Genomic DNA, 12,980 nt, shown 5'->3' on the forward strand with positions numbered 1-12,980 from the left:
CAGACATGACCTTCACAGCTTATACACGACTGTACACACTTTCAATTGTTTTCAATCCTCGGCCTCCTACATCTCCCCCTCTTTTTTCAAATAGCATGTCTATCATTTTATGTATTTGTGACAACAGGTATTGTAATAAGTAAGGCTCACAGCAAAGGTAAAGCAATCTAATGATAAAGGGACCGGCTAAAGCTATTAGTATATTGCGCAGCTAGTTTCCTATTCTCTAAGAGCGTAGCCATCTATCAAAAGGGTTGCTTTTGATTAGTAAATCGTGCCTCCTTCTATCTCAATTTGCTCGTAGAGCCACTCACGGTCACAGCGACATTCCACCCCACACTTGTTGGAGCCGCACTTGGGACAAGTATAGAAACATCCCAGGCAATCTTCGTCTAGGCAGTCACAGAGGTCTATTCCACTGGAAAGCAGCAGCCCCTGGCTGTCATAGATTTTGTCATCCTCGGCTTCAAGTTCGTTTTGTTTTAAGGCGGCGGCAAGAGCTACTGCATGTATATTAGCGCGCTGTTTCTCTTCTTCCCAAGGTGCGCGCGAACAGTGATCGATCATCTGTACTAAGGTAGAACCCTGTGGAAGTGACTGCAACAAACGTTTACAAGTACGATTCGCATTTTGGGATGCAACTTCTTTAAGTAATGTTGTTTTGATATTTGCATCAATATCGGGCACCACGTCAATCGCTTCCCGAATCCTATCCACAAAGCCTAAAAAAGATTCGTTTTCTCCCTGTCGTATCTGAAGGTAGGGAGGGTTCGGTTTTCCTATCTGCGGCAGGGCATGAAAAGCTTCTAAAGCAGCAGCTTTAGCTTACCCTAGAATTCTAGGGTGCAAAGCTGCCTGACGCTGTGGATCTCTGAATTGACCGGACCCCATCAGCATTTTCAGCGTGGCTACCTTCAAGGGGTCATCATCATGTAACTCAAGATTCTGCAGCTGAGCTGCCTCTACGCGCTCTTGCCATTTCACCAGAAAAACTGTATATGCGGTGGCACCAAGCAAAATTTCCATAATCATCCTTATATCGGCAGGAGTGAGCTCCTGATACTTCAAAAAGGCACTCAATTGCCGCCTTACAGCAGAATTATTGGGTCCATAAGCCATAATGCTTTGCTGTAATTTTGAAATCATTGTCCAGTCTAAGGGAACCCACTCCCTACGACCATTAGGTTGGACTTTTACCGGAGCCGCAATGATGGGCTCAAATATTACCGTCCCCTTTAAATCTGCCTGACTTAATATACCCTTCCAGCGCCTGGTCGGATCAAAGGAATCATCTCGCGGAGGCCCCCGTGTTCCATCTATCCCACGCCCACCAAAAGGATCTGGCCCACGCCTATCAAAAGGCAGTCTCCTACGGACGTCTCTCTCTTCTCTACCTTCGTCTAAAGCCCTTCGCAGTTGTTCTTTCTCTCCCGTAGTAAGCCCCTCTGGTGCTCCTAAAAGGCGCCGTATCAACTGTTGCTCTTCCTCTAGCGTCACTTGACGCTGCAGGATGGCTTGTTTGATTCCCTCCCTGCCTCCCCATGCAGCCGCCTCTTGCTTAGTAAGCTGCTCCTCTATGTTCTGTATCCCTTGTTGTACTGCTTTGGCTGCTTTCTCATATAACTCCCGCAGTTTACCCTTCCCCCCTTTAGAGTCTAGTTCTTGCATTGCCCCCAGCAACTTAGCCATCTGCTCTCGTTGCAACCGTAGCTCGTCGACAAGAGGATTCTGGGGGGACGCCTTTTCATCCGCTGGTAATGGTACTTTAGCTGGATCAACCTCCATAGCTTCTGGGGGAAGAGGCGCAGAAGGCGCAGCAGCCGCCCCAGCAGAGGTCTCGTTAGGATTCCAAGGGGGAATGAGATCTTCAAACTCTCCTCGGAACATAGGCGCTGCTATTGGGGGGTACGCTGGGGGAGGATCAGGTTTTAACTCCCAGTCTATCAACGTCGAACAACTGTCCTTTCCCTCCTCGTCCTTTTCCTTTTCTTTCGGCTGTGTAGAACAATCGAGGGCTTTTTGCAAAGCAGTGGCGATTTCAGCATCAGCATGGACTTGTTGAATCATCTCCCGAACTATTCGGAAGATCTGTGCCATCTGCTTGCTCCCCTTTTGGCCGTTCTGCACACTTTGCCATAATTCAGACCCAATCTTTTCCCAATGTTCGATATCAAACAATTGATCAGAAGAAGTCAAGAGACCGCGTCTCCGACACCAATACAAGAAGTCCACGAGCTCAGCTCGAGGGACCGTGTGCCCAGTCTTTTTCGCTACACTGAGCAACCCGTCGACTGTAGCTCTTTCTATCGCTGATACAGCGGTACCCATCCCGTCCAGACCGCAGTCTGCCTGACTCACCGGTCAGCCGTGGCCACAACAATGATCCTGCTTCTCGAGCAGCCTGCTTTTCTAGCAGCCGGGATGTCTCCACCTTCTCTCGTCCGCAGTGTCCGTGCAGAATCACGTCGGGGTCACCACAATGCTGCGGCCAGGTGGAGGGGAGCAAGCACACCGATACGATGTAGGTAAAGCAGAACTCTCTTTATTGAAGCTGCATGACTCCGTTTAGGGAAGCTTCTATGGTTACATTTATGCTTGTCTTACTTCCGTACACGCGTTCACGCATAAGCTTATTGGCTACATCACCTTGTCCACGCGCAAGCCATGCGAACAAGGGGTTCTCTTCATTGGTTACTTATATTGGCGTCATTAATGCTCTGCGGTTACAAGTTCCTGTTTTTACTACCCAACCTTGTATCCTGTTTTTCTCCTTTTGTCTTTTGTGGTCAGACATGACCTTCACAGCTTATACACGACTGTACACACTTTCAATTGTTTTCAATCCTCGGCCTCCTACAAATATAAATAGGTATTATAGCAACAATTTGTGCAGAAAAATAGCGCATTTATACGTGAATGTAAATATAAGTGAGTTTTATGAGTATTATATGAGTTTTCTTATATAAACATAGGAAAAATGCCTTTCAGGGCTTTTGTAAATACCTGGACAAAAGTAGAAAAACCTGTTAACTATCTGGCCATTCATGCAGGCAAACAAATATCAGCAGAGAAGCAAACATAACAGCAATACTAGAAGCTGATGAAGAAAAGGAGATTTATTTTTTTCTTTTAGTAAGTCTGTCACTAGGTGTAGGAATTCCAGACTTCATTCTAATGGTGAAAATATCAGAGAAAGAAGCGTAGAAATTTGCAACTCATCTGGAAACTGAGGAGTTTGTATTGCTGTGCTTATTTTGCATATTTTTACGTTGGTGTGGAGAGAAGTGGAGACAAGCTTGCTCATGCAAGCTGGTGGCATCTGCTGTGATTGCTCAGAGATTTCATGTATGCCTTCAGGTAGAGAGGAGCACTCAGTGGCTTCTGCACATGAGTCCCAGCAACCCCATGCAACACTACAGGCTGGGGGCAGAGTGGCTGGAAAGCTGCCTGGTGGAAAAGGACCGGCGTGTGCTGATCCACAGGGACTGAGCATGAGCCAGCAGTGTGCCCAGGTGGCCAAGAAGGCCAGCGATATCTTGGCTTGTATCAGAAATAACGCAGCCAGCAGGACAGGGGAAGTGATTGTCCCTCTGGACTTGGGACTGGTGAGGCTGCACCTTGAATCCTGTGTCCGTTTCTGGGCCCTGCACTACAAAAAAGACACTGAGGTTCTGGAGTGTGTCCAGAGAAGGGTAATGAAGCTGGTGAAGGGTCTGGAGCACAAGTCTGATGAGGAACGACTGAGGGAGCTGGGGTTGTTTAGCCCGGAGAAAAGGAGCCTAAGGGGAGACCTTGTTGCTCTCTACAACTACGTGAAAGGAGGTTGTAGTGAGGTGAGTGTTGGCCTCTTCTCCCAAGTAACAAGTCACAGATCAAGAGGAAATGGCCTAGGGAGGTTCATGTTGGACATAGGAGGAATTTCTTCACAGAACAGTTGTCAAACATTGAAACAGGCTGCCCAGGGAAATAATTGAGTTACCATCCTTGGAGGGATTTAAAAGACATGAAGATGTGGCACTTAGAGACATCATTTAGTTGTTTGTTAACTGTTGCTCTTGATGATCTTAAAGATCTTTTCCAGGCTCAATGAGTTTGTGATTCTTCCTAGGAGATCACTGAAGAGGCATCAATGCCATGTGTCGCCTTTGGTATAGTTCTGTTTCTCTTCCAGAGAAACTGTCCTGATTTCCAGACACTGTGAACCATGTAGGTGATAGAGATTCATATTGGTATTAAAAGGACCTGGCCCCTGAATTTGTGCCTGGAATTGAGGAATGACAAGAACACAGAGCAAGAGACCTTAGTTGCAGCAACTGTTTTTTAAGTGCAAATACTCTAATCTGGAGCCTCTTTAGATGCTTCTGTATTGTAGTATAGGTTCATGAAGTAGGTTGTCAGTTTATTAAGACTGGAGACATTTTGTTGAGGCACTTTCCAGGCACATAAAGTACAGGAGACTTTGTCTGATGCATCACATTAATGTCTGCAATAATAGGTAAAAGCAGACAAACTTAAGTTGATTAATTAACTACTGAGGGTTTATTGTGATGATCTGCATAACAGATGATGTAGGAAGATGTCCTTTCTTTCTGCAGCTCCTGCTTTACCTGCATTCTTAAATTACCTTGGCTTAAACAGCACTGCTGCGTTCGTGGTGACGCTCTTTCCTTGCTGTTCACTGCTGGTAGAATTAAAAACAGACTTCCTGGTTTGGAAAGCTCAGCATTTGCACTCAAATGTGTATTAATGCACCTGAAAGTTCAAAACAAACAAATGTAGATGCTTAATTTATTTCTTATTTGAGTTAAAGCCAGATGGCTTGCAGTTTTGCTTGCTCTGACAGCACATGGGCTGTTTGCTTCTGTTTTTTTTAAAAAGGGGTGTTGCTACTTTGTGTCAGCTAGAAGTCCTGGTCACTCCTTGGCTCTCCTTTGCCCTGAAAAGAGAAGAAGCTCTGAACTTTTGGAGGGGGCAATGAGACAGTCTGATGAAGATGAAAAGGACCAGAGTGCCAGGCTGGTGGAAGTCATGTGCTGCATGGGTCAGTAATGCAGCCCGGAGCTGGGCTGGCAGGGCGGCAGGGCTGCCTGTGGGACAGGGCAGAGCTTTCTGGGGGGAAGCTTCTCTCAAGGGGCTTTCTGAGGGTTTCTTTCCTTAATTAGTGTTTCATTTTTTTTTTTTTTGTAATTTTCCTGGTTTTTACTTCATTTGGGGAGTTTGATTTGGTGTGTTCTGCTCTGAGCTGGAGCACACTGAATACTGTTGCACTGTATTTTCCTCTTAGTATGCTTTTACCTTTCTGGAAGCATTTGGTTTTTTGATAAAAATCACAGTGAGGTGTGACACTGAGATCGGTTAAAACTTGGTGCTAACTATGACAAGGTTTTGGGTTCGATCCCCTGTATGAGCCGTTCACTTAAGGGTTCAACTCAATGATCCTGTGGGTCCTTTCTAACTCAGAATATTCTGTGATTCTGTTTTGATGACTTTCTTTCCTTCCTTTAATTCTGGTGTTTTTCACAACATGACAGGTGTCAGCTTTCCTCCTCATGGCACATTCGTGTCTGTCAGTCACAGAATTTTTCTGTGAGTGTTTGTGTAATACATATGTATGTATAAAAGGAAAAAGAGTAGTAAGTATCACTTGTTTTATGAATGTTGGCATTTTAATTGAAAATAGTGTTGAAACTAATAGTGACTCCATAGTCTTAACAAAATACAAGTGGATTTTTTTCAACTCTTTTTTTTTTTTTTAACTGTTGTCACAGTAACATTTCCCAAAATGTAAACTTCTGTGTGGTCAAAACTAGATGAGGTTACCTTAGGAGAAAAGACACATTGTACACATTGTGAAATTTTGTGTTCCTTTTACAAGAGCTGCCCATAATGGAACAGTTAAAAGTGAAAGTGTTTCTAGATTTCTCTTAATTCTGAGATTTTCTGTTCTCTACATCTACTAAATCAGAGCTTCCACTTTATTAGGATAAATAACTGATGTCAGAAATGATGTCTTGCTAGATGAAGGCTACAGGGAAGTGTATATAGCAAAAAGTTCTTTTAATCTGCCAATTTTTTTTTTCCCAGTAGTGCAGCTTTGCTCTTTAGTTTTTCTATTTCTCCTCTTTTTTGAGTCTTCAAGTAGAATAAGAGAGTGTAAAGCTGTGAAGTGGGGAAAAAATCATATGCCAGTAGCTTAGAAGATCTTGAGTGGTGTGGAAAAGAGGTTTAGGAATCAGCAACTATTCTGTACAGAGCCAAATATACAACTACACATACTGCCTGAAGATCTCATTGTCACAGTAAGCTGTGGCTATCAAAGTGATAGGTGTGTTAAAAAAGAATTGGAAAAAATAACAGGAAAAATGCATCTATGGCTCTTAAATGCGAAGATATGTATGAGCATGTAGAAAGTCTGTGAGTCACATAAGAGAGGACTATACAAAGGCTTCACAGGCTTTTACTTGTGTTGTTTTTGCATTTATTCCCCAAAAGTAATTTCTCACTACTGTTAGGAACAGCATGCAGTGCTCAGTTTGGCCCAACATGTACTCTTGTATGATGTCATGCTGTTTTGAAAGACCTCAGTATCGCACCAGAAACTCGAAAGTACTTGAAAGACTTTCAGTCAATTTATTTTTATTTATTGTTCTCTTTGACTAACCTGAAAACAGTATTTTAAAATGTAAAATACAAGACCTGAATCAGTCTTCTAGTGATGGCAATAGGTGCAGAGGGGTCTTGTTTTGCTACCTGAGCTCACTGCTCATTCTCAGCCACACTGCAAATAGCCTGAGTCAATGAAACAGCTGCAGTTGTGTTGTACGGGGTCAGAAGGAATCTTGCTATTTTAGGCTTGCACAGATGGTCCTGGTCCTAATGCCCCGTGACTCCTGCTCTGGGTAGCTCCGGGACTGTGAACGGGCTCTGTAGCAGTTGTACTGGCTCGTGACCCTACACAGGTTGCTGGAGATAAATCTTGTGGTGGTTAGTTTTCCTCTGAGTAGAATTCACGTATATGCTTCCTATCTATAAGTAGGATGCTTTCTTACCCTGAGTCTATTACTTCTGTTATATCTCCACACTGTTTTGTGGGCAATCATTGATGCTAACTGCCATGCCAGGGAGCAAACTGCTGAAAGTGGCTGGGTCCCATATCTGGGTTAGTGGACATCCCTGTTGATTTTAAAGAGAATTAAAGGAGGGTACTTTCTCTGACTGAAGCTGTAACTCACCCCTGTGTGTTGGAACAATGGATATTCCAGTTGAAAAGCATGGTGATTAAAAAAATTAGCTTTCATGTGGTAAGAGATTTTCCATTGCCTAATACTTTAGTAATTAATTGATTGTAGAGGCTATGAGTAGTATTTATAGCTCTTAAAAATTTGCCATGACTTTTTAAGTACAATTTGAGTGGCGGTTGACTTCTCCTAGGAAGTTATATTTTTATTAGTATTCCTGATGTTGTACCTGTGGAACCATTATCCTGAAGGAACTCAGCTGGAGCTTCAAGAAACTTTTTCATTACATGCTGTGATGTACTGCAAAAACTTTTATGTGCTGTTATTTTGGTTAGACATTTTGGAGCTTTTGAAAATTTAAATTTTATAAATTTACTAGAATATTAATTTTATAAATCTCTTAATAAAAAAAATCTTCTGCATCACTTGTAGAGCTGTTAAACCCTTTTCTTTTTCCTTTTTACCTCTAGATGAGCGGGACAAAGTACAAAAGAAGACGTTCACAAAATGGATAAATCAGCATCTCATGAAGGTCAGTTATATCTGTCATGTCTGGATGACTGATTACTACAGCAGCAATTGTGTCTTTTACTACATGTTTGGTGTCAGGATGTAACTGTGTTACATATAAGGAAGATCTCAAATTGTGAGGTTTATGCATGTGCTTTGTCTTTGAGGAGTCATGGGGGAATTGAAATGCTGTTGTCTAATGTCCCAAGGTGATCTAATTGAGCATTTGAATTTGAAATTAAAATGAGTCGAAGTTGAAGAGATATGATTTCTTTCTATAAGGCTTGACTGTTTTCTGGAATTAGTATGTCATGGCTGTAGTACCATAGTTAAGGCAAATGAAAAAAAAAAGTATTTTAAGTACCATGTTGTGGATGGGGAAATGACCTTGAGAATGAGAGGTCCAGATCATCCTATGGCATTAGTATGCTACTTGTGGATTAGAAATAGAAGATTCTAGAGACAAAACTCACATTTCAATATCTTTCTTTGGAATAGCAGTGAACTTTGCTTCAGGGACAAAGCACGTTATTTTAACAACATGTACAGCTTTTAGTTGACAGATAACCAGAAGCTGAATTCACCTTCACTGTATGGCCTTTCAGTTCTAAATTTAATCTGCTGTTTCAGTGCCAGCTGTCTAGGTCAGACATTTCTTTGGAGAAACAGATTGTATGATTATTTAACATAACTTGCATTGATATGCCCCCAACTCCGAGGTTGAATTCATGTAAGAGTCACATTAAATAAAAATGTATCTGCAAACTGTCAGAGTTGAGATTTAATTAATGAGTACAATCTTCAGACACTGTTGGAAAGATCTCCTTGCATTTGTATTTAGAGCAGTAGCATACCACCTTTCTGTGAACAGGGTGAGTCTGCAGTCACAGGATGGCTCATACCAGTAGATTTTCCTTTGTGGGTTTGCTAGACCCAAAGGAAACATGCTGTATAGAAACAGCTGCTCCAAGGACCCTTTCCATGCAGATACCTCCTCACTGTAATCCTGAAACATCGAAGTGGCCCCATGTCCTTGCAGAAGTCTTCTACTTGCTAATGAGAAAAGGCAAAAGGCAGGTCTGCAGCCTTCCCTTTCTGAATTTTGCCTCCTGTTTATGGTGTAAGAAATGTATCCACTGTCCAAATTAGATTTAAAGAAAAAAACATCCAGGAAGGTTGCCAGTACCTGGCAGCAAAATGCAATATCCAAATTAACCATCAGGCATTTATTCTTCTAACTGAGGGTAATTGTTGTCATGTTTGTAGAGGCTACTAATCTTTTTATATATTAAAGATGCATTTAAAAAATGCATCTGTGGGATGGGGAAAAGCCTGTCTGAAGATTTTTGGAGAGCAATGCTTTAACACAAGTTAAAAACAGTGCATATTTTTACAGAAGAGCAGTGTACTGATAATGATATTTCTATATACCATTGTCTTACACCCTTCTAAAACATGCACAGTCATGATTTCCATACTGTCAACCTCTTGGGAGTAGCTTAAAAAAGATTTAGACTCTAAACCCCTAAGAAAATCAGAGTAAAGAGCTCACACTAAATCCTGTTTCCTTCCTTGCCAATGTCAGTGGCCTTAGGCCTTTGTTTTCAGGTAGTTCTCACTGTGGGTGATTGCAGAGGTATAGATACAGATAGATAAAATAATGTGTGTCTGTGTATATTGCTGGCACTGATTTTCATCTTGGATTGCTCACTTTAGAATTCAAGTAAAGGATAGTTAACTTATACAAATATAGTTTGGCTATAGCTCTTCCATTAACTTGGAATTTATGTAGCAACTCAGCTTTATCTTCTGGAAATAGTTTGAAAGCAGTTGGTGATACAGTTGTCAAATTTCTGTTCTTAGAGCATTGTTTCTAGAACAGTGACTTGGATGGAAATTAAAATCAAACCTTCAGATGCTTTCTCTTAAGACACAAAAGTGTATTTAGAAAATATTATATAATGGAGGGAATGTAGAAAAAAGAGCGCAATAAATGAGTGAATTTCTAGCAGAGATACTGGACCTGTCCTGGTCAATGCATTAAGTTGAAGTTGAGCCCTAGTTTTCATGTACCTTGGATTTAGTACAAAACATGCAACTCATGTTTGCCCATTCACGGCACATAACTTGTTGCGCACAAATGAAGGTGGGAATTGTCTCATCTCAGGCATCTCAATAGCTTTATGTGAGCTGGTTACCCGGGCTTCTTTAGTAGGTAGCAGAGGGAACAAGCCCTTAGAGATGTCTACCCATAAGGCATCTCCCTAAGGGGAAGTGAATTGTGTCTCAGAAGTGCTTTTGTTCCACTGATTGAAAAAGGTCGGTGTGCTTTTATCTGATGCTGTGTAGGGTTCAACAAGAAGCAGAAAAGATGAAGGTGATAGTGGAAGTTACGAGAGATCGTGGCAAACACCAGACCATATATGTGGACAGGACCCTGCTATGGGCATGGGGACGGATCACATTTTAATTTCATTTGTTTTCTTTCTTATTTTTTTTTCTCTTTTCCCTGTTTCTTTTCTCTGTCCCCTACTTGTTTTTTTGTTTTCTCTATTTTTCTTTTCTCATCTCTTTTTATGCTTTCCCTGCTTGTTTAGTTCTTTCCTCACTCATTTTAATTGATCTTCTATTCTCCTGCACTCCTTGGGAAAATACCAGACCTTTGTGCCTTTATAGAGGTGTATTCAAGAGATTTTCTTCTAGGTCAGCAGAAATGGTGCTTTTACTAGTTACCGTAATTCTTAGGGGGTTGGCAAAGAAACCTACTGTCACTCTTGTAATTGATCTGTCTGTGATTCACTGAGTAACTTGTAAATATTTACCATTCTGCTCTCCATTGCCTATCTCTAGTTGCATTGGATTCAAAGCCTGTGTGTAGTATTTAAAATTCAGTGTGTAAGATTAGTCTCTTGACAGCTTAGTTGATTAGTAAGGCATGTTGTGTGCTTTGCTAAACTAGAAACATAGTCATTGCAGAAATATTTTGTGCTAATTATTTTGATATACATAGTTTTAGAGACAAGTACATAATGTATTATGTGCAAAATTCAGCTGTTGAATCTTTGAATTCCACAGTTGAAGTGGACGGTCACTACATTTTTTAAATGCTGAAGTTTTTCTTTTGAATTGATAACAGATTTTCTGAGGACTGATTAGAGCATTGGCCTTGCTAAGGCTACTGTTTACTGTCTGATGTGGGGCTCCAGTTTAAATGTTATCTTTTGTGTCTTATTGACATACGGGCTGGAGAGGTGAGATATTGGACTTTAGACTCTGCTACTGCTGTGGTATGAGCTTCCAGGGAGAAACTCACATGCCAAAGTAGTGTGGTGATGGGGTAGAGGTCTCCTCTCTTCTCTGAACCGCCCTCTGCTTCCAGCAAGCATTTCACTTTGCTGCTGCCAAAATAAGATGTTAAATTCTAGTACTTGCTAGAGCAGTAAGTAATCCTTGATGTGACAAGAAAAGGTACATTTGTGGTAGCAAGGGGTTTAGTGTAGTGGTTGCATAGTTCTAAATCACCTAAAGAGAAATCCAGCTTCCAGGAAAGCCAGAAATTCTTCCTGACATCCTTTGAATCCCAAACCCCAAAATTTAAGGAAAGAGTGAGGCTAGTTTGAAATACAGGTGGAAGATAAGATGAAAGTCAGAAAATGAAAAAAGTTGATGATGAAAAAGGAGTAAAAGCAGGCAAATTCTTCTTTGTTGTTCAGTTCCTTTCTCAAATCAATTTAAAAATAGTTTTGTAGTGCCAGATGTTAGTCCTGACAAATTAAATGGGATATTATTCTAAGTTTCTTTACCAGAAATTAGGACTGAAGGCAAGGCAACCAAAAACTGGCTAGTGGTATGGTGAACACCCAAGTATCTTCCTACTAAGGAAAATATCATCCTTCTCATGGAGGAAAAGGTTGTAGAGAGCCTCTTAGCTGACCTTCTAGCAGCAATATGGGCCTCTGGGTGCCTGAGCAGCTCCCTGGAGAGGGAGAGCTGTCCTGTTCATGGCACTGACAGGGTGGGTTGGCTTTTGGGACCCTTGACTGACTGGACCTTGGGAGAAGCATGCTGCTGATAGGAGGAATGGGCAGCATCCCTGCACAGTCATTAATTGTTCCAAAAGTAATTTTTGAAGGTCTTATGAGCAAGAAGCATTTATAAGTAGCAGGACAAAATGCTTTTAAAACTATTGTTTTAAAACTCTGTGTTCAAAATCACGTACTGTGTTGCAGTGATAGTGCATTAGAGAGAGAACAGCTTTCTGTTGTGCAAAGACTGAATGAATAATTCAGAATAGAAACCTGAAGTTATTGATTCCTGTGCGTCCTTCAAGCAGCACAGGGTTTGCAAATGGCTTCTTGGGTCGATTGCATTGTGAGATGTTCAGGTATGACCTTAATGGCAGCATGACCGACCGTTCCTGATAAAGCACAGTCATTCCCTTGCTGAAAGCTGGCACTTTATGGACACTAGTAGTTATTGTTTTTAGATAGTGCTACTCTGCAGTGTCTCAGTATCTTCTTTTTAGTTGTGCATTTAAGATGTCATTTAAAATTCCCCATCTCTTCTTTTAGAAATGAACACTTTGTAGATCTACACTGATATCTGAAGGATGAGGAACCTGGTGTTAGTCTTATGGTAGTGACTTTTTAAAAAAGTCTCAATTTAACACCTCTAGATTTTGAAACATACTCAGAAAACCTGCTTTCTTTTTTCTTTTTTTTTTTTCCCCCCCATGTGTTAAAATAAGACAAAGATTCCTTGCTGTGCTAGTGCATCTAAATGAGCCTACTATGTGTTCCTCAGAGTTTATTCTGACAACTGCTGCAAACTGTGTTGGGAACAAATTCTGTAAAATCCCATTTCAACATGGCCCACAGCTTGCTTTAGGTATTGGGTGCAGCCGAAATGTTAGTGTTTCCACCTCTGTTTCGTTTTTCAGTTGTTCCAGAAGGCCCATTGTCTGCTTGGTAGACAGAAGAATATACCATTTTTTCTCCTAAATTTTTTGCCATTGTATGTTCAGGACTGTTCTGAAAGGTCTTGAAGTGTGTTTTACCTTTGAGATGTGCTCCTTCTGAAAAATAAATAAAAATAACTCTTGAAGAAGATCATCATTTAATGGTGTAAAGAAGTTTTTGATTTTGTTATTTTCCCTGGAAATATGGGCCTCTGGTGGTCTAGTGGTTAGGGTGCAGGACTCTCACCGCTGCGACCCGGGTTCGATTCCCAGCC

The 12,980-nt window shown here is 41.4% G+C and overlaps 1 protein-coding gene across 1 annotated transcript in view; it reads left to right on the forward strand.

The window, feature by feature from the left end:
• Positions 1–7,770, forward strand: part of LOC108507130 — a gene marked incomplete at its 3' end in the record, with an annotated part of 97,501 nt that extends 89,731 nt beyond the window's left edge. The window contains exon 5 of the mRNA XM_017834818.1: positions 7,709–7,770. Within this exon, the coding sequence (XP_017690307.1) occupies positions 7,709–7,770 (62 nt within the window). The remainder of the gene's footprint in view (positions 1–7,708) is intronic.
• Between the last annotated feature and the right edge of the window lie 5,210 nt (positions 7,771–12,980).

The sequence above is a fragment of the Lepidothrix coronata genome, unplaced genomic scaffold, assembly GCF_001604755.1.
Source record: "Lepidothrix coronata isolate B3197 unplaced genomic scaffold, Lepidothrix_coronata-1.0 Scaffold241, whole genome shotgun sequence".
Taxonomy (NCBI): Eukaryota; Metazoa; Chordata; class Aves; order Passeriformes; family Pipridae; genus Lepidothrix; species Lepidothrix coronata.